At 46.3% G+C, this 27,845-nt stretch overlaps 2 protein-coding genes across 5 annotated transcripts in view; both read right to left on the bottom strand.

Moving 5' to 3' along the window:
- FUBP3 (far upstream element binding protein 3) overlaps positions 1–973 on the bottom strand; it is a 42,112-nt gene extending 41,139 nt beyond the window's left edge. Inside the window, exon 1 of one of the 3 annotated variants that reach the window (XM_087879585.1) lies at positions 847–973. The gene's annotated coding sequence lies outside the window, so the exon portion shown is untranslated. The remainder of the gene's footprint in view (positions 1–846) is intronic. The other 2 variants (XM_060683972.2, XM_087879586.1) reach the window with 2 other exon arrangements.
- A 20,169-nt stretch (positions 974–21,142) lies between these two features.
- Positions 21,143–27,845, bottom strand: part of ASS1 (argininosuccinate synthase 1) — a 49,502-nt gene continuing 42,799 nt past the window's right edge. For both annotated transcript variants that reach the window (XM_034436082.3, XM_087879587.1), the window contains exons 14-15: positions 24,431–24,496; positions 21,143–21,384 (exon numbers count right to left, since the gene is read on the bottom strand). In XM_034436082.3, coding sequence (XP_034291973.2) covers positions 21,333–21,384; positions 24,431–24,496 — 118 coding nt within the window. In that variant the 3' untranslated portion in view covers positions 21,143–21,332. The remainder of the gene's footprint in view (positions 21,385–24,430; positions 24,497–27,845) is intronic.

The following is a 27,845-nucleotide window of genomic DNA, read 5'->3' on the forward strand; positions in this document are numbered from 1 at the left end:
CCTACACCATTTCTGACCGATGGCCGTCCGGTCTCTTCTTGAAAAGCTTCCAGGGATGAAGCTCCCACAACATCCGAAGGCAACGTCTGCTCCATTGGGTGGATGGCTTCCCACCATCAAGAAAAATGCCTCCTTATTTCCAGGCCGAATCTCTCCTTGACACCCCCCACCCCCAGTTGTATCAAACCCCACAGGGCCAAGGAAGAGGGCTGCCGGGTCTCCTTTCAGCCCCCCCACCCCACCCCTCTGTTAAAAAAAGACCCCCCCCCATCTAAGAGGGCCCCTGAGTTAGCAGGGCCTAACCAAAACCCTGCCCAGCGGCTGTCTAGGAGAGGAGGGCAGCGGCAGCTCCTGCCTGCCTGCTCTACCTTCCCTAAGAGACAGTCGAGCCTCCACATCCAGGAGCAAGCTACCAGGCAGGCAGCATGAACAGCGGCCTAGCCAAGGCGAGGAGACGCTGCTGTTGGGGGGGGCTCCAAGGAGGGTCTCGTGGGGAGACCACCAACCCCTAAACCCCCCCCCACGGGGTGGGGGGGGGCAAGGCCAAAAAAATGGGGGGGGCTGTCAAAAGAGGCCCCTCCCAATAGCGAGGAGGGAAGCCCCCCCTCCTTTCCCGGCATGCCTCGGGCGACCCCCCCCCTCCCCAATCCCCGGCCTCCTGAGGGGCGGCCCGGCCCACCTCTCCTGTCAAGCCAAGGCCGGGCCTGCCTGCGGCCTCCTCCGGCTGCCCGCTCTGCCCCGGCGGCCCTTCCGAGAGAGAGAGAGAGAGCCCCCGCCGCCGGATCTCCCCGTCTTGGACCCGCTTTAGGCCGCCGCCGCCGCCGCCCCTCCACCCCCGCCACTCACTCGGCCTCTCCGTCTGGCGCCCGGGGGGCTCAAGCGCTCCGGCTGCCTCGCTCTCCCTCCGCCTGGGGACCCGTACCCGGAAAAGGAAGTCCCTCCCTCACTTCCGCCGGAAAGCGGAAGGACGGCGGAGGGAGGGGAGGGGAAGAAAAAAAAAGAAGAACGCGTGACGTCACGCGCCGAGGGTGCGTGGGGAAGGAAGGACGCAGAGGGGGCGTGGCGAGCGGGAAGGTGGGGGGCGTGGAGGAGGAGGAGGAGGAGGAGGGGCCCCTCCCTGCTGTTGGTTGAGCTTGCGCGATGCGCTGGGCTCCGTTTTGCAGGATGGGGGCGGCTGGTGGGAGACCCCCTCGGCCCCCTCGTGGAGGCCTTCCATGGGAGATGGGGCCCACTCAGAAGGCCCCCTTGGTCAATGTTCTGCATGGAAAACTCCTTCATGGTAGATGTTCCTCAGCCAAAGCTCTTCCATGGAGATGGTGTCCATTCAAAAGGCTTCCTTGGTCAATGTTCTTCATGCAAACTCCTTCATGGTAGATGTTCCTCAGCCGAGGTTCTTCCATGGAGGTGGTGCCCATTCAAAAGGCTTCCTTGGTCAATGTTCTGCATGCAAACTCCTTCATGGTAGATGTTCCTCAGCCGAGGTTCTTCCATGGAGGTGGTGCCCATTCAAAAGGCTTCCTTGGTCAATGTTCTGCATGCAAACTTGTTCAGGGTAGATGTTCCTCAGCCAAAGCTCTTCCAAAAGGCTTCCTTCGTCAATGTTCTTCATGCAAACACCTTCATGGTAGATGTTCCTCAGCCAAAGCTCTTCCATGGAGATGGGGCCCATTCAAAAGGCTCCCTTGGTCAATGTTCTGCATGGAAAACTCCTTCATGGTAGATGTTCCTCAGCCAAAGCTCTTCCATGGAGATGGGGCCCATTCAAAAGGCTCCCTTGGTCAATGTTCTGCATGGAAAACTCCTTCATGGTAGATGTTCCTCAGCCAAAGCTCTTCCATGGAAATGGTGCCCATTCAAAAGGCTTATTTGGTCAATGTTCTTCATGCAAACTTGTTCAGGGTAGATGTTCCTCAGCCAAAGTTCTTCCAAAAGGCTTCCTTGGTCAATGTTCTTCGTGGAAAACACCTTCATGGTAGATGTTCCTCAACCAAAACTCTTCCAAAAGGCTTCCTTGGTCAATGTTCTTCATGGAAAAGTCCTTCATGGTAGATGTTCCTCAGCCACAGTTCTTCCATGGAGATGGTGCCCACTCAAAATGTTTGTATGGTCAATGTTCTTCATGCAAACTCGTTCGTGGTAGATGTTCCTCAGCCTAGGTTCTTCCATGGAGATGGTATCCATTCAAAAGGCTTCCTTGGTCAATGTTCTTCATGCAAACACCTTCATGGTAGATGTTCCTCAGCCAAAGCTCTTCCAAAAGGCTTCCTTGGTCAATGTTCTTCATGCAAACACCTTCATGGTAGATGTTCCTCAGCCGAGGTTCTTCCATGGAGATGGTGTCCATTCAAAATGTTTGTATGCTCAATGTTCTTCATGCAAACTCATTCATGGCAGATGTTCCTCAGCCAAAGTTCTTCCAAAAGGCTTCCTTGGTCAATGTTCTTCATGCAAACTCCTTTATGGTAGATGTTCCTCAGCCAAAGTTTTTCCATGGGAGACGCCTCCCACCCAAAGTCAATGTTCATCATGCCAAACTTCTTCACGGAATGCTCAGCCAAAGCTCTTCATGGAGATGAAGACTATTGACCACAGAAGCGTTTTTGTGAGCAGCATCTCTCATGCAAGAGCTTTGGGTGAGGACCATCTGCCATAAAACGAGCATGTATGAAGAACATGGAACATAGAAGCACTTTGGGTGGGCAGCATCTCCATGGGAAAACTTCAGGGGAGGAATATCTTTCTGAAGGAATTTCCATGAAGAACATTGATTCCTGGAGCTGTTCCTCCCCTCAAGTTCTTCCATGGGAGATGCTGCCCACCCAAACTGCCCTCTTGCTCAATATTCTTCATGCAAACGCCTTCATGGTTGAGGTTCCTCACCCAAAGTTCTTCCTTGGGAGATGCTGCCCACCCAAATGTTGCTGCTCATCCCAAATTCTTCCTTGCTTAAAGTTACTCATGGAAAGTCAAATTAATGCTATATATTTTCTCTTGGCTTTGTCTTCAACGGTGACAATATCCAGCATCCTCATGTGATGGAGCACCCACCACTTCTGGAGGGAAGCCGTTCCACTGATTTATTCGTTTTTGCTCTCAGGAAAATTCCTCCTTAATTCTAGGATCTAGGATCTCTCTTTGATGATCTTCTACCCTGTTATTTCTTTTTCCTGCCCTCTGGTGCTTTGGAGAATAGGTTAAACCCCCCCCCCACTCCGTTCTCTCCTCAAATTTTGGAAGACTGCTATCATGTTACTCCTAGTTCTTCTCTTCTTTAGATTATTAGACCAATTCCTTGCAACCGTTCATTCCATAATCCCCAGCCCACTTGTCAGTCAACCTCACCAAGACAAACCAGCTGAACAAAAGGTATTAAATCTTTCACCTCCTTAATCTTCTTGGTTAATAGCGATGAGAGATGGCCTTTTGTCCATCCTCTCCTGTTCCTTCCCATTCTTTTTGCTTCTCCTGCGCGAAGCTCTGTCGTTTCAGCTCCGTATCCGTGAAGTGGAACCGCACCTATCTCATCAAGGATGCCATGGACACCTGCAATTAGTAGGAAAAAAGGGTCTTTAGTCATTCAAAAAAGAAGAGGAACCCCCCAGAAGGAACTGCCTAAGGCTCCGGAGATTGAGACCCAAAGAGAATAACTCCATACATCTAAGAAAAGAATTAAAGAATTAAAGAAACAAAACAATGTTTGTTCTACATTGCAAAAGTGTAGCAAGGGAATAGTCTTGAAACGCGTACACCACCTGCAAACATCCCACGGACCGGGGTGAAATTCAGCAGGTTCTGACAGGTTCTGGAGAACCGGTAGCGGAAATTTTGAGTAGTTCAAAGAACCGGCAAATGCCACCTCTAGCTGGCCGCAGAGTGGGGTGGGAATGGAGGTTTTGCAATATCCTTCCCCTGGAGTGAGGTGGGAATGGGGATTTTGCAGTATCCTTCCCCTGAAGTGGGGAGGGAATGGGGATTTTGCAGTATCCTTCCCCTGGAGTGGGGAGGGAATGGGGATTTTGCAGGATCCTTCCCCTGAAGTGGGGAGGGAATGGGGATTTTGCAGTATCCTTCCCCTGGGGTGGGGTGGGAATGGAGATTTTGCAGTATCCTTCCCCTGCCATGCCCACCAAGCCACGCCACGCCCACCAAGCCACGCCCATAGAACTGGTAGTAAAAAAAATTATGATTTCACCACAGCCACGGACTACACCCTTGTGAAGGGTGCTGTACAAACCTCTTTAGTTAATTCCCAGCAGTCGGGAGAAGGGTTGCTATTTTAATTTTCCCGGATACCCAACCTGAACATCATGGTACAGGTAGTCCTCGACTTACGGCCAATTGTTTAGCGACCGCTCAAAGCTACAAGGGCGCTGAAGGAAGTGCCTTTTGAGTGCCCTTTTTTCACCCTTAGAACCGTTGCAGCATTCCCCCCGTGCTCCAAATTCAGACGCTTGGCTACGGGCTCATATTTATGACGGTCGCAGTGTCATAAATTTGCGATCGTCTGACGAGCAGAGCCAATGCGGAAGCCGGGTTCGCTTAACAACCGTGTTGCTAACTGAGCAACCGCAGGGATTCATTTTAACCCCAAGGAAGGTCGCAAAACGGGGCAAAACTCGCTTAGCAACGGAAATTGGCGGTCGTAAGTTGAGGACTACCTGTAATCCCGTCCCGCAAATTCCCACATGATAGAAAAGGTCAGATTTCTGGAGTTGCTTTCAGGCCGGCAGAAAAAGCTGCCTTGCCTTTGTCTGCATGCGTGCAGAGATGAGTTATGGGAAATTACTCTCTGGAGTCGTCGTAAGTCAAAAGAAGTGAGTCACTCCCTCGGCTTATCCAATTCTTTTCCGGCGTTCGGGGCTCCTCCCAGTCCGTTTTTCCATAAAAATGTTATTTTCAGCCCTTACAAATTTGCAGTATTCTGTGGGCGTGCTTTTCAGAGATAATGGTCTTTATTAAAAGCTCTTAAATGCATTGGGGAGACAGATGCTGGCTGCTGCAAGAAATTACATCTATAGTACATGCTGTATTACCTTTCCCCATAATAACAGGTTTTTACGTTCCCCGCCAAAGTACAGGCTGTTCTCAACTTACGACGGCAATAAGGATGTCTGCTGCTAAACAAGAGGATACAGGCAGGGAATTGGGAGGCCCGTTCAAACGTGCAAGGTTTTGTTACCGTAGCCCCATCGGGAAAGGAGGTTTGGTATTCATGGCTTTGATGTTCAAATCTGGTCTACTTTGAGGGTTTGGCAAGAGCTGGGATTTGCTGGGGATCGCATAGATGCGTGGGTGGCAATAGAAGAGGATATTTGTAGCTCAGGGTTGAACTGTGGAGATAGAAGAAGAAGAAGAAGAAGAAGAAGAAGAAGAAGAAGAAGAAGAAGAAGAAGAGGAAGAAGAAGAAGAAGAAGAAGAAGAAGAAGAAGAAGAAGAGGAAGAAGAAGATAGAAGAAGAAGAGGAAGAAGATAGAAGAAGAAGAAGACAGAAGAAGAAGGAAGAAGAAGAGGAGGAAGAAGAAGATAGAAGAAGAAGAGGAAGAGGAAGAAGAGGAAGAAGAAGATAGAAGAAGAGGAAGAAGATAGAAGAAGAAGAGGAAGAAGAAGAAAGGAGGAGGAGCGGGGGGAGGAGGAGGATAGGGTCCTTAATTCCCTCTGAACTGGGTTGTTTTCTTGCAGATGTTCCCTGACCCAACTAGGTAACATCATCAGTTCTACTAGCAGAAAGGAGTAGGGTAAAGTGGAGAAGAGGAGGCCTGTGGGGTCCTTGATGTCTCTGAGCTTGATGGTACTCTTGCAGACATTTTGTGACCCAACTGGGTAACATTATCAGTGCTTGAAGGGAGTGGGATGCGTGGAGAGGAGGAGGACTGAAGATTCCTTCATTCTCTCTGAACTGGATTGTTTTCTCGCAGATGTTTCATTTCCCAACTGGGTAACATCATCCGTGCTAGAAGGGAGCTCGCTTCTACACCATGCTACCTACTAGCATGGATGATATTACCCAGTTGGGTCATGAAATGTCTGCGAGAAAACAACCCAGCTCAGAGAGAATTAAGGACCCTATCCTCCTGCTCCTCCTCCTTCTTCTTCTCCTTCTTCTTCTATCATCTTCTTCTATCATCCTCTTCTTCTTCTATCTTCTTCTCTTCTTCTTCTTCATTCATTCCTTCAGTTCAAGTTCTCTTCCACTCTTCCACTCAAGATTTCCACCTCCGCCTTCGGGAAAACTTGCTAAGCCCGCTGTGCGTGCCAAACTTTTCATCCAGAATCCAGGGAGGAGAAACCGACCTGACATTCACAAATGTGACAACGCCAGGGGCCGATCTTGTGCAGGCAACGTGACAACGATCGACGGAGAGGCAAGAGACGGGGTACCAGCGAGTGGGAAGCTTAGGAAATCAAAGCCCATCAAACCGCCGTTGGAAGAAGAAGAAAAAAAAGAAGAAGAAGAAGAAGAAAAAGAAGAGGAAATTACAGTCCTTAAACACTCCCGGAAACAAATTTGTGATGTAAATCTTTCTTCTGAAAGTTATACCAAAAAAAAAAAAAAAAGAGTGAGTGAGTGAAAGAGAAAGAGAAATGAACGCTGGATTTGACAACCTTCTTCTTAAGAGCTCTCTCAGGCTCTTGTCAACGGGTGTGCACACTCTCGCACGCAGACACACACATACCCCCGTGGGCGCACTCGCACTGCGGACAGCCAAAATTAGTTGTGACAGCTGAAATTCTCCATCCGTCGGACAGCCTTTTGACAAGCTATTTTGCAAATAAAAAAAAGAGAGAGAGAGAGAGAAGTCGAAAAGAGAGGTGCTGCTCAGCTTAACGCTGGGGGTGGGTGGGTGTCAGGGCCGTGGGGGGATTTAAAGTGATACCAGACGCATAATTCAACCCTTCTTGTGTTGCTAAGGCTCTGCTTACCTAAAGGGGCAGCCTGCCCTATTTTTATCTAAATGGCTCAATTACCTCCAAGTCCCACAGAGAAAATTACGATGGAGAGCTTTATCGTTTTTTTCCTTCTTCTTCTCCTCTCTCTCTCTCCATCTTGTCTCCGCCGTATGTATGTATTTTGTTTGGTTTCTGATTTTTTTTTTTTGTGGTGATGGGGGGAGAAAGATTCATTTTTTTTATTCCCCCAAAGAGGGGCAGCTACCCTGTTTCCCCCCCAAAATAAGACCTCCCCGATAATAATCCCAATCGGGCTTTTGAACACATAGCAATAAGGCCAAGCACTTATTTCAGGGTTCAAATATATATATATACCTATATATATATATATACCTATACCTATACCTACCTACCTACCTACCTACCTACCTACCTACCTACATATATATATATATATATATTTGTTTTCTGAAATAAGCGCTTATATATACAAGACAGGGTCTTATTTTCGGGGAAACACGGTATTAACGGCGTTTCCGAACAAGGCGTGTTTTCAAAGGCGCACAACATCACTCCAAAGGAGGCAGAAATCAGTAACAGTAAAGTTGGAAGGGATCCTGGAGGTCATCTAGTCCAACCCCCAGGAGACCTGTACTAGGAACTGGTGGGTTTCAATTTTTTTTTACTACCAGTTCGGTGGGTGTTGCTTGGTGGGCGTGGCAGGGGAAGGATACTGTAAAATCTCCATTCCCACCCCACTCCAGGGGAAGGATACTGCAAAATCCCCATTTCCTCCCGATCAGCTGGGACTCGGGAGGCAGAGAATAGATGGGTGCGGGGCCAGTCAGCATTTTTACTACCGGTTCTCCGAACTACTCAAAATTTCCGCTACCGGTTCTCCCGAACTGGTCAGAGCCTGCTGAAACCCATCTCTGGTACTAGAGATTCGAACCGCCGAACTGCCAGCCTTTCTGATCGACAAGCTAGGTGTCTTAGCCACCGAGCCACCTAGTCAGGCTCAGACGACCGCAGTGATGTAAAGACAAAAATCTCGAATCATCCAGGGTGGTCCAAGCCTTTTTTGAGAGGGAAGGGAGGAGACGACACCAAGGACATCCTGGCTCCCTTCTTGGTGCTTTTACACCCCCCCCCAGCTTTCTTGCAAATCCCCCCCCTCCTCTTCTCCGCACCTTCTCTGCCTTTTCAACCCACTCGTAATAGTAGCTTGTTTTGCTCTTCACTCTGGCCTCAATGAGAAAATATCCCCCCTTTTTTTCCTCCGCCGCTTTGCCTTCTTGATTTCCAAACCCTGCAATCGCTCCTTTGCAAAGGGCGGCGGGAAGTATCTATTTTTCGGCATTTTGCTTTGCTTTATGTTTGTCATTCTTCCCAATTACCCCGCCAGGAGGTTTTATTTTTATTTTATTTTTTTGCTTGGACCAAGCTTGAGCCTGGCTATTGACGCCTCTCTTGGCCCTTCAGATCACGCAGGGAGAAATTAGCTATTTGTTTGGAGTTGCCTGCTGTAGCTTCGCCCTTCACCCAAGGGGTTTGTTTTGATTTAGCGACAGGGGGAAAGCCAAGGGAAGAATGCGGCTGAACCCAAATAGCCGTGGGGCCACTTCAGAGCAAGGAAACACAGGCGGCGTTAAGAGAGAGAGAGAGAGAGAGAGAGAGAGGAAAAAAAACTTGCCGAAGAAAGGATACGTGCAGGCAGTCCTCGACCTACGACCGCCATTGAGCTCCGACTCTCTTCCCAGGATAAGCAAGACAGTTAAAGAGAGTTTTGCTCCAGGGGACGACCGCTTCTTGACACCATGGTTAAGTGAAACCCCCTGCAGTTGTTAAGTGTGAAAAATGGACATAAGTCACTTTTTTCAGTGCCGTTGTAACTTTGAACAGTCACAGAATAGAATAGAATAGAATAGAATAGAATAGAATAGAATAGAATAGAATAGAATAGAATAGAATAGAATAGAATAGAATAGAATAGAACAGAACAGAATAGAATAGAATAGAACAGAAAATAGAGGAGAGGAGAGCAGAGTAGAATAGAATTAGAAAGAGTAGGAATAGAAATAGGAATAGGAATAGGAATAGAATAGAATAGAATAGGAATTAGAGAAGAGAAGAGGAATTAATAGAATAGAATAGAATAGAATAGAATAGAATAGAATAGAATAGAATAGGAATTAAAGAAGAGAAGAGAAGAGACGAGAAGAGAATAAGAATTAAAGAATAGAATAGAATAGAATAAAATAGAATAGGAATTAGAGAAGAGAAGAGAAGAGGAATTAATAGAATAGAATAGAATAGAATAGAATAGAATAGGAATTAAGAGAAGAGAAGAGAAGAGAAGAGAATAGGAATTAAAGAATAGAATAGAATAGAATAGAATAGAATAGAATAGAATAGAATAGAATAGGATAGGATAGGATAGGATAGGATAGGATAGGATAGGATAGGATAGGATAGGATAGGATAGAATAGAAATTAAAGAAGAGAAGAGAAGAGAATAGGAATTAAAGAATAGAAGAGAATAGAATAGAATAGGAATTAAAGAATAGAAGAGAATAGAATAGAATAGGAATTAAAGAAGAGAAGAGAAGAGAAGAGAATAGGAATTAAAGAATAGAAGAGAATAGAATAGGATAGGATAGGATAGGATAGGACAGGACAGAATAGAATAGAATAGAATAGAATAGAATAGAATAGAATAGAATAGAATAGAATAGAATAGAATAGAATAGAATAGAACAGAATAGAATAGAATAAAGTAACAGAGTTGGAAGGGACCTTGGAGGTCTTCTAGTCCAACCCCCTGCTTAGGCAGGAAACCTTATACGATTTCAGGCCAATGGTTCTCCAATCTCGTCTTAAAAACTTCTTCTTAAAAATGAAGAAGGGCTACTACCCGTATTATTTTTTTCCTAAGGGCCAGAGGGGACCTTGGGCAGCCCACTTAAATGCCTCAAGTATCTTCAAGCAATAGCTTCCACCTTGAGCATCATGCGATGCACATTTAACGGTGCAAAACAGTGAAAAGATGAACAGTGGCTCTCTAATCTTTTGGCCGTTCAATTTATGTTTCGGAGCGATTAGGGTTTTTCCTCGGCCAACCCTTGTGGCTTAACTATCCTATACAAAGCACAGTTGGGTCCATATTAAAAAAAAACAAAAACCACGCACTCAAAAAAAACACCCATCTGGACTCCGTTCAACCAAAGCTCTTAAGAGCCGCGTCCTTTTCTCGGCTTTAAATGCAGCTCCCCACCTTGATGTGGGATTAACCAATGTTGGGTCCAGTCAACAGGTAGGAAGTGTTGATCTTTGGCTACGATTAACATCTTAGCTACCGGATTTAAGCCGCTCTGGTTTTGGGAAGATCAATTCTTTTTTTGTTTGTTTGGGAACATCTTATCGGGGAAGAAATCGCTCCAACGCCTTTTAGATGATATGATCATAGCCAAGTGGACTTTGATCAGTCCAATAAATCTGATTAATCTGGGAGGGATAATACTTAAAGAGCCGGGTCTACAAAGACCAGTGAGTCTCTCAAATCAAAATAATTATACAATAATGGTTAGGTTTTTTTTTTTTGCTACAATCCAGTGCTTCTATTTGGCAGTCTTCCAAGCAAGCCACACAAATGTACTACCGTGTTTCCCCGAAAATAAAACCCTGTCTTACATTTTTTTGAACCCCGAAATAAGTGCTTGGTCTTATTTTCGAGGAGGTCTTATTATTTTGGGGAGCGTGGAGCAAGACGGAGCTCCTCTTGCCGTCTTACCCGATTTCCAGCTCTGTCTCCCTAATCCTAACCAGAGGAAATGGCGGGGACCAGCTGCGCGTGCATTGAAATATTTTCAGGGGAGGGCTCATTATCAGGGGAGGTCTTATTTTCGGGGAAACACGGTATATTCAAAAAAGTTTCACTAATGGGCAGTTAAAACAACGCTCCGTAATCTTATTTGGACTGTGATTCCCGTAGGGTAGGGTAGGGTGGGGTGTTTGGCCGATGGCACCAGGAGGAGCCCCTCTCTGTGGGAGCGTACTGGCCGGTGGGAGGCTATTGATAGTAGTAGGCGGTCCCGTAAATAACCAGGTCCTAAGCCATGGAGCGCTCTAAAGGTGGTAACCAAAACCTTGAAGCGCACCCGGAAGACCACCGGGAGCCAGTGCAGCTCGCGCAGGAGAGGTGTTACATGGGAATTCCACGTCGCTCCCATTACCACCCGCGCGGCCGCACTCTGCGCCAATTGGAGCCTCTGAGTGCTCCTTAAGGGGAGCCCCATGTAGAGAGGGTTACAGTAGTCCAGACGAGAGGTGACGAGGGCATGAGTGACTGTGCGTAGGGAGTCCCGATCTAGAAAGGGAGTGTTATCATGGTTTCACATGATAACAGATGCAGAACTAAAAGACTTGGTTCACTCCATGGGAAGACGTTGTAAGGCCGTCATTCATGCTAAAAGTTACCCAACGAAGGATTAACTGACATGGGGATCCTTTTTGTATATCTTGTTTTTTCAATGGTGATCATTTTTGTATCTTTGGTTTTTTTTTCACTTTTCTTCTTTACACTGTAACTGCTATTCTAATAGCAAATCCTTCATAAAATTTATTGAGTTACATTCTTGATTCAATTATCTGTCCATTGATATGTAATTTTATGGTACTACTCCTCCAAAAAAAAAAAAAAAAAAAGTGGCGTTATTAGCTAGTTTTAGAAAAGACACTTTTGGCCACTACTGTATCTGAAAATCCCTTAGGCCAGTTCATTTGAATTTGTCAACCTATTCCAGGGGGTTATAGGCCAAAAGGAAGCAGAGACCCCCAGAGAGGAAAAAAAAATAAATAGTTTTTATTGAGAGTGCTCTAAGGGGCAGAATGAGAAAGAAAGAAAGAAAGAAAGAAAGAAAGAAAGAAAGAAAGAAAGAAAGAAAGAAAGAAAGAAAGAAGGAATGGAGGCTCAGAAGCAAACATTGGAGGGCTCCGTTTCGACGAAAGCCAGCTCGCATCCTTGAAATTCACATGTTGCCCACTTGATGTAGGGAGAGAGGCTTTTCTTGGCCGATGGTGTTTTCTCCTAATGGACTTCTAATGGAGTTCTAAAGTAGTGGCCATTTCATTGACAATTAACCAGAAGAGCACCGAGGTTAGAGGGCTCTGACAGATGGGCCTGTCCAGGCCCCCAACATAAAACCCTTCGATTCTGCCTGCGGCTGAGTGAGGAGAACTTTTCTTCCTTGGGAAACGAGGGACAAGCAATCTCTCGGAGGATCTGTGTTAGGGAGGGGAAGGAAGGAAGGAAGGAAGGAAGGAAGGAGGGAGGGAAGGAAGGAAATGGGAAGGAGGGAAGGAAGGAAGGAGAGAAGGAAGGGAGAAGGAAATGGGAAGGAGGGAAGGAAGGAAATAGGAATGAGGGAAGGAAGGAGAGAAGGAAATGGGAATGAGGGAAGAAGGAAGGAAATGGGAAGGAGGGAAGGAAGGAAGGAGAGAAGGAAGGGAGAAGGAAATGGGAAGGAAGGAAATGGGAATGAGAGAAGAAGGAAGGAAATGGGAAGGAGGGAAGGAGGGAAGGAAGGAGAGAAGGAAATGGGAATGAGAGAAGGAAGGAAGGAGAGAAGGAAATGGGAAGGAAGGAAGGAGAGAAGGAAGGAGAGTAGGAAGAAGAGAAGGAAGGAAGGAAATGGGAATGAGGGAAGGAAGGAAGAAGGAAGAAAGGAAATGAATGAGGGAAGGAAGGAAGGAAGGAAGGAAGGAAGGAAGGAAGGAAGGAAGGAAGGAAGGAAGGAAGGAAGGATACATATGGTCACCAGAGGTCAAGGAAGACTCATGGTCCTGAAAAATACACACACACACAAACACACACATACAAACACACACAAACAAACAAATAAATAAAATCCTCCTCACCATAAGATCTCCTGGGCATTCCTTATCCATATTTCCCAGCTGAAAATTGGAACTAATGCCAGTCAACTTTTCTCTTTCTGGGTCCTGGCTGATACCCAGACCATCTGGGATTTTCCCACACTTGGCCCTAAGAAGAAGGCCTCTTCTCCAAGCCAAACCTTCTAAGAAGACCATCTTGGACTCCAGTAAAAAAAGAAAAAAAAACCCTGCTGTTTTCAAAAAGCACCAGAAGGCAGGACAAGAAACAACGGATGGAAACTAATCAAGGAGAGAAGCAACCTGGAACTGAGGAGAGACTTCCTAACAGGGAGGACAATTAATCAGTGGAACGACTTGCCACTAGAAGTTGTGGAAGCTCCATCACTGGAGGCTTTCAAAAAGAGACTGGACAGCTACTTGTCTGAAATAGTGTAGGGTCTCCTGTTTGAGCAGGGGGTTGGACTAGAAGACCTCCAGGGTCCCTTCCAACTCTATTCTGATTGATTGATTGATTGATTGATTGATGGCATTCAGTCCCCTTCCCCTCCGTGTGTGGCCTGAGGGGGTTTCGCCTGGTGATTTTGATGATTTTTTGCAAATCTCTGCAGGGCTGGCTCGTCCCTCCCTCCCACCATCTGCCACCGCCTTCCCCGTTATCCAAGTATCCTCATTCTCATCCTCTTTTTCTCTCCACGTGCTTGCTTGCTCGCTCGCTCGATTTGGGGCTCAAGATTTACGGCCCCTATCCTTAAAAATCACGTTATTAGCCCCATGTTGCTGAGTAGGGGTCAGCATGTCATGGCAGGGCCTCCATCGATTGGAAGGCCTTCTTGTACCCTCTAAGAAGAAGAAGATAATATTTTGCCCCCGAGCCAAAAACAGCTTGGCCTCCGTCAAATGCTCTTCAGCATCCTTTGCCTGACCCAACTAGTGTCTCTCAGCTTCTTAATGGAGAAAGAAAAAACTTAGGCTGATCATTGTTAAAACCTGGCTTCCAGGGTGGGGAAAAAAAACCAATTCTGAGGCTGAACTGACAACTTTCACGACAAGACGGAGACAGGTTTCTTTCTGGTTCTCTGGTTAATCAAGACAGTTCGTAAAATGGGGCAAAACTCACGTAACTGTTGTTAAGTCGAGGACTACCTGTATTGGTTCGCCTTACAGCCTCGTAGGTTCATCCCATCGTCCATGTTTCCGTCTTCAGGGAGGGCCGTTCCTAGATATATGAATTATTATTTGAACTGCGATTAGTAGCATGTATTGATGGACCGTTGAGCGATAGGGCTTTAGAGAAACTGCAGCTCACCTGCGGAGTCCTGCAAGCAAAGTCAATGGGGGAACCTGCGGGAAGTCGAAAGTCATTTCTATTCACGATCACGCTGTTTGTCCCTGTAGATAAATAGCTATTGACCAAGGACGACCTTAGCTCGTCTTAAGTTGTCTGGTTTATCTTCAAAATCCAACCCCGGGAAGGCAAAGTACAGGCAGTCCTCAACATACGACCACAGTTGAGCCCAAAGTTTCTGTGGCTAAGCGAGATATTTGTTACGTGGGTTTTGCCACCATTTTACGGACTTCCTTGGCCACAACTGCGGTTGAGTGTATCACTTGCGGTTGTCAAAGTGAGTGCCGCGGTTGGTCAGCGAATCTGGTTCCCCCGTCGAGTTGGCTTATCAGAAGGTCGCAAAAGGGGAATCACAAGCTGCAACCGTCATAAACGTGAGTCAGTTTGCCAAGCGTCTGAATTTCGACGATGTGACCAGGGGGATGCTGCAACGGTCGTAAGTCACTTTTTTTTCCCCCCGTTTATCTCCAAACGGTCACTCCAAAAATGAACTGTCGTAATTCGAGGACTACCTGAAGTTGGGAAATTGTGTGAAATCGACGGGTTGCATCCTCCTCAACCGGGTCGGGAAGACCCACTGCTCATTTGGAGCTATTTTTCTTTCTTTTTTGTTTCTTCTCCGGAACGCTTTCTGAGTTGTGCAAGTGCCTCGGTCACTCTCCCCTGTGTGTGTGTGTGTGTGTGTGTGTGTGTGGTTTTTTTTGCGCAGCTCTCTTTCCGCGCTCTTTGCTGGTGACTTCTGTCCTTGATATGCTCAGCCCGTGAATGAGATATTATTATAGCGCATAGAGAGAGCTATTAAAGAGAAGAATCACCTACTTTCTCTGCCAAACAATGCCGGGTTTTTTTGTTAATTCTCGACAACATTTGGGTCCCATCTGGCTGGCACAGTGTGCTCCAATGTCTCCGGTCCATTATGCGGCTGCTTGCCTGTTTCAACAATTTCCCCCCCTCTTCACTTTCTCTGCCTCCCCTCCTCGGCTTCCCATTCTTCTCCCGTTTAATAGGCTGAACAGAGACTTGCTTAATCGAGTAATGTCAAATATGCACAAAACAGACCAATAAAAAAAAAAACTAATGCATTTCCCTGCCTTTGTCCGCCTGTCTCTCAAGTGCCTAACATTTTCCACTGGAAAGACCACTTAAAACACATCAGCAACAATTCGACACAAAACCACAACTTGTTGGTCCAATCCATCCATGAGGCTCGCTAATCCTGTTTTCTCCGTTGTGTCTTTTTTGATTCTTCGTTTGCCTTCCGAGACGCAACCAGGGGGGAAACGGGGGACGTTAGCTCTCCCCCACAGGACCTTGAGGGATGGGGGCGCTGAGCACCGGGAAGGATGGGTCCCCCTTGTTTTTTAACTCTTGCCCGATCAAGAGCAACAGATTTTACCGCAACGGCCTTGAGCTTAAATGGGCTTTTTTATTGAGGCAAAACAAAATATGGGGGGAGTGGGGGAATAACGGCAGTAAAAGGACTTTTGTGGCTACGAAAGAGCTGTAGATCGGAACTTATCTTAAAAAAGGATGACCCAGGGAGCTATGGTCGTCCTCGACTTACAACGTATTTTTGTCAAGGACTTCCTGTCCTTGTGAAAGTGCGTTGCGTCCTACTCAATTTGACTGGTTAGGAAGATCCGTTGCTCTTTTGTAGCGAATTTCTTTTTTTTTCCTCTGAAACCCTTCCCGGATTGTGCAAGCGACTCGGTCGCTAACCCGGGTGTCAGGGGTGAAAAATCCAGCAGGCTCTGACAGGTTCTGGCGAACTGGTAGCGGAAATTTTGAGTAGTTCGGAGAAGCGGCAAATACCACCTCTGGCTGGTCCCAGGAGTGGGGAGGGAATGGGGATTTTGCAATATCTCTCCCCCAGGAGTGGGGTGGGAATGGAGATTTTTGTAGTATCCTTCCCCTGCCACGCCCTCCAAGACACGCCCACCAGGCCACACCACACCCACCAAGACACGCCCACAGAACTGGTAGTGGGCTGTCAAGACTCCTGAATGCGAAATAACATCATAGCTCCTTAGTACGATGGACTTGCAGGGCCGGTGAAACGCGTAACCTGTTCACACCGGTGCAATAGGACTGCGTGGTTATTAATACGATTTATTGGGTTAGGGATTTTTTTTTTTGTCTTCACTGTGAGTTGTGTTGTGTTGGGGTGTGTGTGTGCACTGAAGGAGCTCCATCAATTTCATTGTACGTAGGTTGCGCACCGACCGTAAAGATTTGAATCGAATGGAATTGAAACCTCTGAATGTTAGTTTAACCGGAGATGGGTCTCCGTCAAAAACGCCAGGGCCTGTCCGTCTCTCTGAGCCCAACTCAACCCATGACCCACAGAAGCTACCGGAGCCTCATAGGCTGACGACATGCGCTCTGAGCCGGCTCTCCCGTAACCCCAGAGGTCAACCCATTGACCTTCCTTGATCACCTCTCCCCAAAAGTGCCAAAGGGGGAAACAGAGGCCGGCAGCAGGCCACCGAGGATGGCTACGGTTACCAATAAAACTTTACCTGTCGGATCAGGGGCCTCTCGGGATATTTAAGCCCAGCCTCAATTAAGACTAGGGAGGGGGGTGTTCGGGATCGGAAGAGCCACCCCCCAACTGACCACGGCGATTTGAGTGACCAGATGCCATCAAGGGTGCCTTCTGTAGGGCCTCTCTCGGTCTTGGCTTTCTTCGTGGCGAGGGACGGTCCCTCGGGACGGCTCCGGGCGATGGCCTCTCTGCCCTCGCTGGCTTGGGTTCCCCATCCTGTTTCTCCCTCAGGTGGTTTCCCAGGACAAGGGGAATGGAAAAGAATGGACGCTTTCAAACATGCCCAGGGACCGCTTTGACAGAAGGAGCCAGCCAGGTCCCCCACAAAGCCATCTTGTTAAGGGGTTTACAAAGGAGGATTTTGCCGACCGTTTCTAGAAGCTTCAGGCGAAAGGGACTCCCCCCCCCCTCCCCAAAATGACTAAATTCACAAACTGGCTTTGTGAGGGTCCTTTTTTTAAAAAAAAAAAACTTCTGGAGCAGTTTTTATTTATTTTTTTATTTTTTTCCCCCCCCCTTTCCCCAACTGGAATAGATCATTTTTTTCCCCGCAGGCTAAAGTTATCCAAAGGGCCTCTCTTGGGAGAAAGGGAGGGGAAGGGGAAACCTAGAGGTCATCTATCCCAACCCCGCAGCGGGAAAGCTAAGGCAGGGTCCCATCTCTTGAAAGTGGGACTTGGAGAGGCCCCCAGCAGCAGCCCACCCCTGGAGAAGGGGAGGAAATCTTAGAAAAGAAACCCCCGGCATTGATTCGGGATCGTTTTTAAGACGCGGCAAGGAGTAAACCCTGGACGGCTTTTGAGATGGCAAGTCCTCGGTTTTACGTCCATCATTTCCATGGCTTCAACAAGGTAGTCGTTCAGCGAGTCGCACCTGATGGCATGACCCACCCACCCCTTTTTTTTTCGTCCAGTCACTAAGTGAGTCAGGGCTCCCCCATTGGCTTCGCTTGTCGGAAGCTGGCCGGGAAGCCCCTTTTTCTCAGTTGCCGTTACAACTCCGAATGGTCGCTAAAGGAACCGTTGTAAGTCCAGGATTGCCCTGTAACGTGCCCGATTCATCAGGGTGGGCTCGTGAAATCTCTGCTTCTCCACTCAAGCCGGCCTTCCGGGGAAATGAAAAAAAAAAACACGGGAAATTTTCTTTCAAGCGAGCTTTTTAACAGGCCCACAAGCTCAAGGTAAGAAACTTGGAGAGCTTTGCGAAGGAAAAGGAGTTTGATCCCACGTGACGGACGGGCCACCGTCATTGTGGTGGAAGATGTGGGAAGCCCACCTGCGGAGACCTTCTGCAGCTGGGGAAGATTAGCCTCTTCCACCAGACCAAAGCCATTAACTTCTTCCAATAGGCTATCACTTCCGCTAGCAAAGCCGGGAGATGAGTTATCGATTGGAAATGACCCCGGCGAAGCCCCTTTTTTCTCCGCAGCCTGAGAAGAGTGCAGATCAGCCCAAAGCCGAAAGACCGAGACGGGACGGTGCCCAAACAGCTGCCTTGCACCCGGAGTCTCCTTGGCTTTAGGGCCACCCTGTGGTGGGGTGCCGGAGCAAATCCAGACGGTTGCATCAGAAGCTTGAAATCCAAATATATGTTATTCTCTACGTACTGTTTCCATCTTCCCTTAAAATAGCCACAGAATCTGCAACGGCCCGAGAATTGGTGTCTCCGTTTGATAATTGGCAGTCGAGCTGAACCTGAGTGAATCAACTAAGCAGACTTCCTCAACCCCTCCCCAAAAGTAAGTTAGCCAGGCCTAATCTACATATCAAAGGATTAGGTCTGGCTAACGTATTTGCGGGTTTGAGGAAGTTTGCTTAGATGATGAGGATGATGATGATGATCTTTATTCATTAAATATGAAACTCAGTCAACTGAACATTCAAAATGCACCACAAATATACCATTGACTGGTGCTAATGATTGATACAGGTTGCTGCCAGCGTCCTAAGTATCCACCAGGTGTTTTCTTAAAATGCACCATGTTCTGAGTAGCGCAGTTTTTTGTAGTTCTGCTGGTGTTTTTGCAGGAAGCTGCAATTTCTTGATGCATTTTGTAAAATCCTTGGACATGGTACCAAGTGCCCTGATGACCATGGGTATCACTGTTGCATGTTTCATCCATAGCCGTGTAGTTTCGATGGGCAGGTCGCTGCTATTATTATTATTATTATTATTATTATTATTATTATTATTATTATTATTATTATTATTTAATCTTTAGTGAGATTCACAGCCTTTGAGGCTGGTTAATAGCTCAGCAGCTCGAGTCCTAACCAAGGACCTGGGAACTGTTAAGGTATCGTCGGAGGATGTAAGCTGTTCCGAGTAAGGTGGTTTTTTGTAGAGTCAAAATGTTCAAGTCCGGTAAATTTAGAATTTCTAAATAGCAGGGTAGCCCTTTGGGTATTGCTCCGAGGGCTCCAATTACAATCAGGACAACACGTGATTTCTTTTTCCACAGTCGCTCAACTTCAATTTGCAAGTCCCGGTACTTTGTGATTTTTTCTTCTTCTTTCTTTCTTTCTTTCTTTCTTTCTTTCTTTCTTTCTTTCTTTCTTTCTTTCTTCTTCTTCTTCTTCTTCGTCTTCTTCTTCTTCTTCTTCTTCTTTTTCTTCCTCCTCCTCCTCCTATTTTCTCCACAACAACTTTGTAAGGCGGGTTGGAATGAGAGAGGTGGGGGAGGACTGGCCCAAAGTCACCCAGCTGGCTTTCATGTCTAAGGCAGGACTAGAACTCACTGCCACCCAGTGATTGGCCCAAAGTCACCCCGCCAAGTCCTGCTTTAAGGTATTTTGGAAAATAGGTTGTCCTCTTCCTCTCTGTGACAGCCCCTCAAATATTGGAAGACGATATACAGAATAACAGAATTGGAGGGGACCTTAGAGGTCTTCTAGTCCAACCCCTTGCTCAAGCAGGAAACCCTGTACCATTTCAGACAAATGGCTGTCCAATCTCTTCTTAAAAACCTCCAGTGATGGAGCACCCACAACTTCTGGTGGCAAGGAGTTCCACTGATTAATTGTCCTCACTGTCAGGAAATTTCTCCTTAGTTCTAGGTTGCTTCTCTCTTTTGCACAGTAACAGAGTTGGAAGGGACCTTGGAGGTCATTTAGTCCAACCCGCTGCTCACGCAGGGGACCATCCGTTGCTTCTTGTCCTGCCTTCCTGTGCTTTGGAGAATAGGTTGAGAGTGAGACCCTCTCTTCTCTGCGACTGGCTTATGTGGTGACAGTGGCTTGATTAAGTTTCAAAAAAAGCAACAGGTTGATCGGCTTGCAAAACCCTCAATGGATTCTGCTCGCCGTTCTCAAATACAAAATGCAGAATCAGATTAATGTAAACCGGTAGAAAAAAAGAACCAAAAAAAAAAAAAGAACAGAGCCTTGTTGGCGCAGCAGACTAAAGTGCTGTTAAGTAGCACCAGCTGCCTGCAATTACTTCAAGTTCAAATCTCACCAGGCTCAAGGTTGACTCAGCCTTCCATCCTTCCGAGGTAGGTAAAATGAGGACCCGGATTGTGGGGGCAATAAGCTGACTTTGTATAAAAAAAAGAACACCGCTTAGGGGGGAGCCAAAAGCCCTACTAAGCAGGTATATACAAAAGTATGAAGGTTATTGCTTAACGCATTGTAAGCCGCCCTGAGTCTCCGGAGAAGGGCGGCATATAAATCGAAGCAATAAATAAATAAATAAATAAATAAATAAATAAATAAATAAATAAATAAAAAGATGATGGCCAACAAACTTAAAAAACTAAAACAAAGTTGGCAACCAACCGAATCTCTCTTAAACGGGGTTTAAATTGGCCTTACCCATCCTGTGTCTTTCATCCTACCAAACCATGCAGGCAAAACAAAACAAAAATAATATTTTTCCTCTCTGTTTTTTTCTCCTGGAACCGGTTTGAAAACAATAGCATTGGACACCAAGCATTTTAACATGTCTTCAGCGTTTTCTCCTTTTTCTCCTCTTTACCTTGAATTTAGATTTTCAGCACTGAATCCGCAGGGGAGGTCAAAAGCACTTGCATCAAAATATCAACAAGAACGCCGACAACAAAAAATCGGATAAAAGGATTTGAAGGGGAAAAAAAGAAAAGGAAACACAGACCGGGAGAAACTCCACCCGACTTCACAGCAATTAAGCCAAAGACAAAGCGAGGCTCCTAATGGTTAGTGATTAAAAGGAAAAATGCTATTCCCCCCCCCCACACCTTTCTTCGCTAAGCTCTTACAGGTAGAAAGAGGGCTCGGTTTGGGTGAAATCCAACCGAGGTGGTATTATGTATTTTTTTTCCCCCTTTACACACACAAAATTGCCAATTCTGAGCAAAATACAGGCTGGGGGTGTCCTTCAGGTTCCCCAGGAATTTAACAATGCGTGATGATAATGCGCGAGAAGATAAAACCACCCCAAAGCAAGTGAAGAAAGGAAGAATCCAAAGGGTGCTGCTCGTTAGAGCTGTGAAATAATGACGGAAATGTTTTAATAAGGATTTGGTTTCGTAGGACGAACTCTCTTGCTTTTTCGGCCGCTCGACAATTGAGAAGGGTAATAAAACAGGGCTCAGGAAGGTGGATAACATTACCAATTGCGACCCGGATGATGAGAGCTAGGAAGAAATTAACGGAATAAGCTTTTGGGGCCTCTTGGTTGCCATTAATTCTGAGCCAGCCTGACCTTGCTGGGGAGCCGATGATATTCTTTCAGCCTGCATGCCAACCGAAGGGAGGGAGAGGGAGAGAAAAGAAAGGGGGGAGAAATATAATTAGGAATTTACATGTAACGGCAGGAAGGTTTGAGGCAATTAAGCGACGTGAAACAACAATAAACACTAAGGTGCATTTATTAAGAGGGGTTTCATTCCTGTGTTTTTCTCTTTGACTCCCGGCTGCTAAACACACAATTGTTTTGTGTCTGTCAGCCTTTTCTGTCTGTCTGTCTATCTATCCATTCTATAGCTATCTGTTCATCCATCTATTCATCCATTCTCTATCAATCTATTCATCTATCTCTATCTATCCATCCATCCATCCATCCATCCATCCATCCATCATCTTCTCTATAATCTATCTGTAATCCATCTACCCATCCATCCCCATCCATTTTATCTATCTATCTATCTATCTATCTATCTATCTATCTATCTATCTATCTATCTATCTGTCATATTGATTCTGTCTGTCTCTCTCTCTCTCTCTTTCTCTCTCTCTCTCTCTCTCTCTCTCTATATATATATATACTATATATATATATAGTATATATATATATACTGAGCTGGAGCTACAAAAAAACCTTGGCTACGTAGGGAAAACCTGGCTAGAAGAAAAACATATATATATATATATATATATCAATTCCATCTCTCTCTCTCTTTCTTTCTTTCTTTCTCTCTCTCTCATCTATTCTATATCTCTCATCTTTCTTTCTATCTATCCATCCAATTTATATGTATCTGTCAATCCACTTATCTAACAGTTCATCTATTCTATATACAGCATATATACCAATCAATCTAACTATGTATCCATTTTATGGTTATCTATCAATCTGTCTGTCTGTCTATCTATCTATATCTTCTATCTGTTCTATTTCTATCTATCTATCCATCCATCCATTCTGTGGCTATCATTTTATCTGTCTATTTCATTCTGTCTATCCTATCCTATCCTATCCCTCCCTCCCTCCCTCCATCTCTCTCTAATCTCTCTCTCTCTTTAATCTCTCTCCTCTCTAATCTTATCCGTCCATCCATCCCTCCCTCCATCCATGCATCTATCTCTAATCTCTCTCTTTAATCTCTCTCCTCTCTAATCTTATTCATCCATCCATCCATCCATCCATCTCTCTCTAATCTCTCTCTCTCTTTAATCTCTCTCCTCTCTAATCTTATCTATCCATCCCTCCCTCCCTCCATCTCTCTCTCTTTAATCTCTCTCCTCTCTAATCTTATCCATCCATCCCTCCATCCCTCCATGCATCTATCTCTAATCTCTCTCTTTAATCTCTCTCCTCTCTAATCTTATCCCTCCCTCCCTCCCTCCCTCCCTCCATCTCTCTCTAATCTCCATCTCTCTAATTTCCATCCATCCCCATCATCCCTCTCTTCCTGCCTCCCACAAAAGATCTGGAATTTAATAGAAGGGAATAAAACGCACTACATTAGCATCCAGAACAAAGAAGTTAACAGGTTACAGAAGAACTCATTATGTAAATGTATCATTTTTCTAGGAGGGCAAATGGGTGATTGGTGGGGGGCAGAGATGACAGGTAAGTAAAGACCTGGGGAAAATGAATGATGGCAAATGGTGTTAAATAGAAAAATAGTTTTCTACTCTTAGGAATTCAGCAAACTGACAGGTTCTCTTTGTGTTGGCAAACCGTGCCTTGCAGATAGAAAGCTAGCAAGTCAGAGGGGAAAAAGTCCCTTCTGTATGTATGTGTTTTCATGCTCAAGACTGTATTCCATCATTGGCGAAAGCACTCTGCATCACCTTCATTGCCTCAACCGCCTTGAGTCTTCGGAGAAAGGCGGCATACAAGTTGAACAAATAAATCAACCAGAGAGGAAGAGCTACACGCATTCAAGCCGACCACGGGCAAGGCTCAAAACTCCCTAATCCTTCAGCATTCAAAACAGGACCCGCACAAATGCCTCACAGGCCAGCGCGTGTTCGAAAGTGCTCGGAAAGGGAAGGAGCTTCTTTGCCGTTTTCATAAAAGCACGAAATGAACAAGGACGGCTTCAGGTTCGGTCCTTTTCATCACGTTTCCTCCCCAGCGTCAGCCGTTTTTAGCCATTGCTGTGGCGCAGTGGTGAGAGCGCAGTACTGCAGGCTCCTTCGGCTGCCTGCCGGCTGCCTGCAATTTGGCAGTTCGAATCTCACCAGGCTCAAGGTTGACTCAGCCTTTGCTCCTTCCGAGGTGGGTAAAATGAGGATCCAGATTGTTGGGGGCAAGAGGCTGACTCTGTAAACCGCTTAGAGAGGGCTGTAAAGCGATATATAAGTCTAAGTGCTATTGCTATCCTCCCTTCCTTCCTTCCTTCCTTCCTTCCTTCCTTCCTTCCTTCCTTCCTTCCTTCCTTCCTTTCCTTCCTTCCTTCCTCCCTTCCTTGGTGTGCAGTGGTTAGAATGCAGTATTGCAGGCTAACACTGCCAAGTTCGAATCCCACCAGGATCAAGGTTGACTCAGCCTTCCGTCCTTCCGAGGTGGGTAAAATGAGGACCCAGATTGTTGGGGGCAAGAGGCTGACTCTGTTAAACCGCTTAGAGAGGGCTGTAAAGCAGTATATAAGTCTAAGGGCTATTGCTATTTACCTTGAAGGTGTCTCCCTCTCAAAACAGTTCTAAACTGGGCTGGAAAAGCAGGAATCCTTCTCCCTCTTGCCTTGAGATAGGAAACATTCAGGTGTTCAGATTTGAGGGGAGGGGGAAATAAAGAGTTCCTTTTTTAAAAAAAAAATCTCCATCCCATTATACTTCCGCCTAATATAATTGCATCCATCCATCGTACCTGTCCCCAAATCTCCCTAGTATGAACAAATAGAATATGGAATAACAGGGTCGGAAGGGACCTCGGAGGTCTTCTAGACCGACCCCCTGCTCGAGCAGAAGAGCCTAATCCATTTCAGACAAGTGGCTGCCCAGTTTCTTCTTAAAAGCCTCCAGTGATGGACCACCCACACAACTTCTGGTGGCAAGCCGTTCCACTGATTAATTAGCAGATGGGAGCCATTGTTTAGAGGGAATACAAACCTAAGGGAATTGATGTTGATGAATCCAGTGGCATCCGTGGGTTCATAACTCCCTTGAACATCCATGCTGAATGGAAGGAAGAGAAAGGACAAGTCAGAACTGCAATATTTAGTTTAGAAAGAGACCAGGATTTCACTCGAGAAACCTTAAGCAGTATTAAGTATCTTAAGCAGTGGTGGGATTCAGCCGGTTCGGGCGAATCCGTAGTTAAATTCGCTCAAACCGGCGAATTTAACCGGTAGTTAAATTGCTGTTGTCTCCGCCCCTTCCTGCCCCGCCCCTTCCAGGAGTTCCCACACACTCCATTTTGGCTCCCAGGTAAGTGCAGGGAGGCCTACTAGGCCCAAAACGGGGTGTGGGGGAGTGGCGTGTCCCCCCACCCTGCATCCCCTTTTTGCTCCCAGGGGGTTGCAGGAGGCCGAATGCTGCCTCTCATATCCCCTGGCCACGCCCACCATGCCACGCCCACAGAACCAATAATAAAAAAATTTGAATTCCACCACTGATCTTAAGCCAAGGTTAGGACAGAAGTAGGCTACCTCCATACACTGCAGAGTACGGTTAGTTCTCGATTTTGGATCACAGCTGGAAAAACAATTTTCCACTGTTAAACAAGGCAGTTGTTAAGCAGCCTGATTTTATGACCCGCCCAGATGCTGTTACTTCTTGGTTTTAATAAGGAAGTAACCCATTCTTGACCCTCTGTGCATGCGCAAAAGAGAGTCAAAAATCGGACGTGACGATGGTGGAGTGCGCACTTCCGAACCGGTAGGGAAGGTAAGTAGATTTCACCCCTGCTCCAAGGTAGAGTTTTGTCAACAGCTCTCCGTGAAGGAAGAGTCCATGTTCCTTGACAAAGCTACTTCTGTTTCCCTCCCCATCAAAGGCTCTCAACCTTCACCCGTGTAGAATCCACTCCTGGCACACAATCACCTAATTTAAAAGTGATGTCTCGCGACAACCTTTGACTTGAAAACGGTTAGCCTCAGAAAGGCCCTTTTGTCCGAGCAAAGCAACGGCCCATTAATTATGGGGCAATAAAAAACAAGCCGTATAATGTTCCATGCGCCCAAGGTCTCTTACGCCACCTCTTTCTTTTCTTCTTCCTCTGATTTCTCTCTCAAACTCCCCTCCCCTCCCCGGTTAAATTCTCCCTCCCCGTTTTTCAAAGGACCAGAGTGGCCGGTGGGTTGACTTGGCTAAAGAGAGAGAGATTGTCTTCGACCTGTAGCAGATGTCCATGTTCTAACCAATTGGTGATCTCTAACGATGGGCCCTTTTAAAAGAATGATAGAGTTGGAAGAGACTTTGGGCCAATCACCAGGAGATGGTGAGTTCTAGTACCACCTTAGGCATGAAGGCCGGCTGGGTGATATTGAGCCAATCACTAGGAGATGGTGAGTTCTAGTCCCATTTTAGGCATGAAGGCCATCTGGGTAACTTTGGGCCAATCACCAGGAGATGGTGAGTTCTAGCACTACCTTAGGCATGAAGGCCGGCTGGGTGATATTGAGCCAATCACTAGGAGATGGTGAGTTCTAGTCCCACCTTCGGCATGAAAGCCATCTGGGTGACTTTGGGCCAATCACCAGGAGATGGTGAGTTCTAGCACCACCTTAGGCATGAAGGCCAGCTGGGTGATATTGAGCCAATCACTAGGAGATGGTGAGTTCTAGTCCCATTTTAGGTATGAAAGCCAGCTGGATGACTTTGGGCCAATCACCAGGAGACTGTGAGTTCTAGTCCCACCTTCCCCCCCCCCAAAAAAAAGCAGGCTGGGTGACTTTGGGCCAATCACCAGGAAACAGTGAGCTGCGGTTTGCAAACAGGGAGACGACCGAATAAGCCCCTGTCCTGCAAAATTCAGAAGTTGCCCTTTGCACAACCAATTCTCACAAGAAGTTGTGCATCAAGCGTGCAACAGAAATCCCGCACGCTAGTTTCAACCCCAAATCGGATTGCAAACCGGATTCCGCTGCTCATCACGAAAGTTAAATTCAAACACAAAACGGAACCTTCTTCCTTTTCTGCAAACCGCAAACCCTCGTTTTTTGTTATTTTTGAAAGGGGAGAGAAAAAAGAAAAAATTAAAAAGAGAGAGAGAGAGAGAGAGAGACAGTTTACAATGACTTTACCTCCCCCGAAGGGCTATAGAAAAACCTCTGAGCTTTTATTTTTGCTCATCGAAGTGGTAGTGACCTGCTCTGTAATTATGTTACTTTCTACCCACTGTGCAGAGACATTTCTCGCGCGCTACATCTCTTGTGGCACCCGCTTCAGTTCCCGTGATGCCGTCACTCAAATGCTTTTCAACCCAACGATGTAGAAATCAGGAAGAAAAGAAAAATGGCTAACGACACAGTGAGAATAAATGTCCCTGGGTTTTTGTTTTTCCCCCTCCCTCTCTCTCTCTCTCCTTTTTCCTTTGCGCTCTTTCTTCCTTCTCCCCACCCCGCGCGCTCTCTCCCTCTCCCTCCCTCTCTCTCTCTTTTTAACGTTATTCATTTAATTTCGCCGCGTGAGAATGCAAACGATAATGAAAGGTTGAGATGGAATTATTAGAAACTGCTGATTTGAAGGGGGAGGAAAGTAAGATCCAGAGGGGAGAGGCATAATCTGACATTTACTCTGACTGATCTAAACTGATTTGGGTATATTTATGGCTTATAAAGCCATTTCGAAGGAGTGAAAGGGGAAACGAAGAGACAGAAATAAGAAAGAGAAGCAGACGGCACAGTATGTGTGTGTGGGTATATATATATAAGGCTGAAAGCTTAATGACGAAAAATACTTTTCACTTTTAAACAAGACCTTTGCTTAATTGTGTAGGTTTTTCCCCCCCCCATACCTCTTAAAGCAAAACAGAAGAAAAAGCCGAAGTTAAGAATAAATAATGTCAAGGTGAAGATTTTAGACTTTTTAAATCTCGGGGGCATTTTTAACCACAGGATGTGCAGAAAACTCAGGGCAAATTTTAAAAATGTGCTTCATTGTTCAACATAGATTTAAACCACATAATGACAGTGGAATGCAGCAACTTGAACAGAGGGGGTCGGACAAGAAGACCTCCAGAGTCCCTTCCGACTCTGTCATTCTATATTTCATAGGTCCCCTCGCACATCTGTGCTAGTCGTTCCTGACTCTAGGGGGCGGTGCTCATCTCCGTTTCAAAGCCAAAGAGCCAGCGCTGTCCGAAGACGTCTCCGTGGTCATGTGGCCAGCATGGAGACCTCAATAACTAGGAGTATTCATTGAGTTCAAAGCACAGAAGAGTTTAGTTATTGCTACCTATGCATAAGTAGTAGAGGGACGCAGTGGCTCAGTGGCTAAGACGCTGAGCTTGTTGATTGAAAGGTTGGCAGTTCAGCGGTTCGAATCCCTGGTGCCGCGTAAGGGGGTGAGCTCCCGTGACTTG

Source organism: Pantherophis guttatus, chromosome 16, assembly GCF_059756535.1.
Source record: "Pantherophis guttatus breed Tessera chromosome 16, ASM5975653v1, whole genome shotgun sequence".
NCBI lineage: Eukaryota > Metazoa > Chordata > Lepidosauria > Squamata > Colubridae > Pantherophis > Pantherophis guttatus.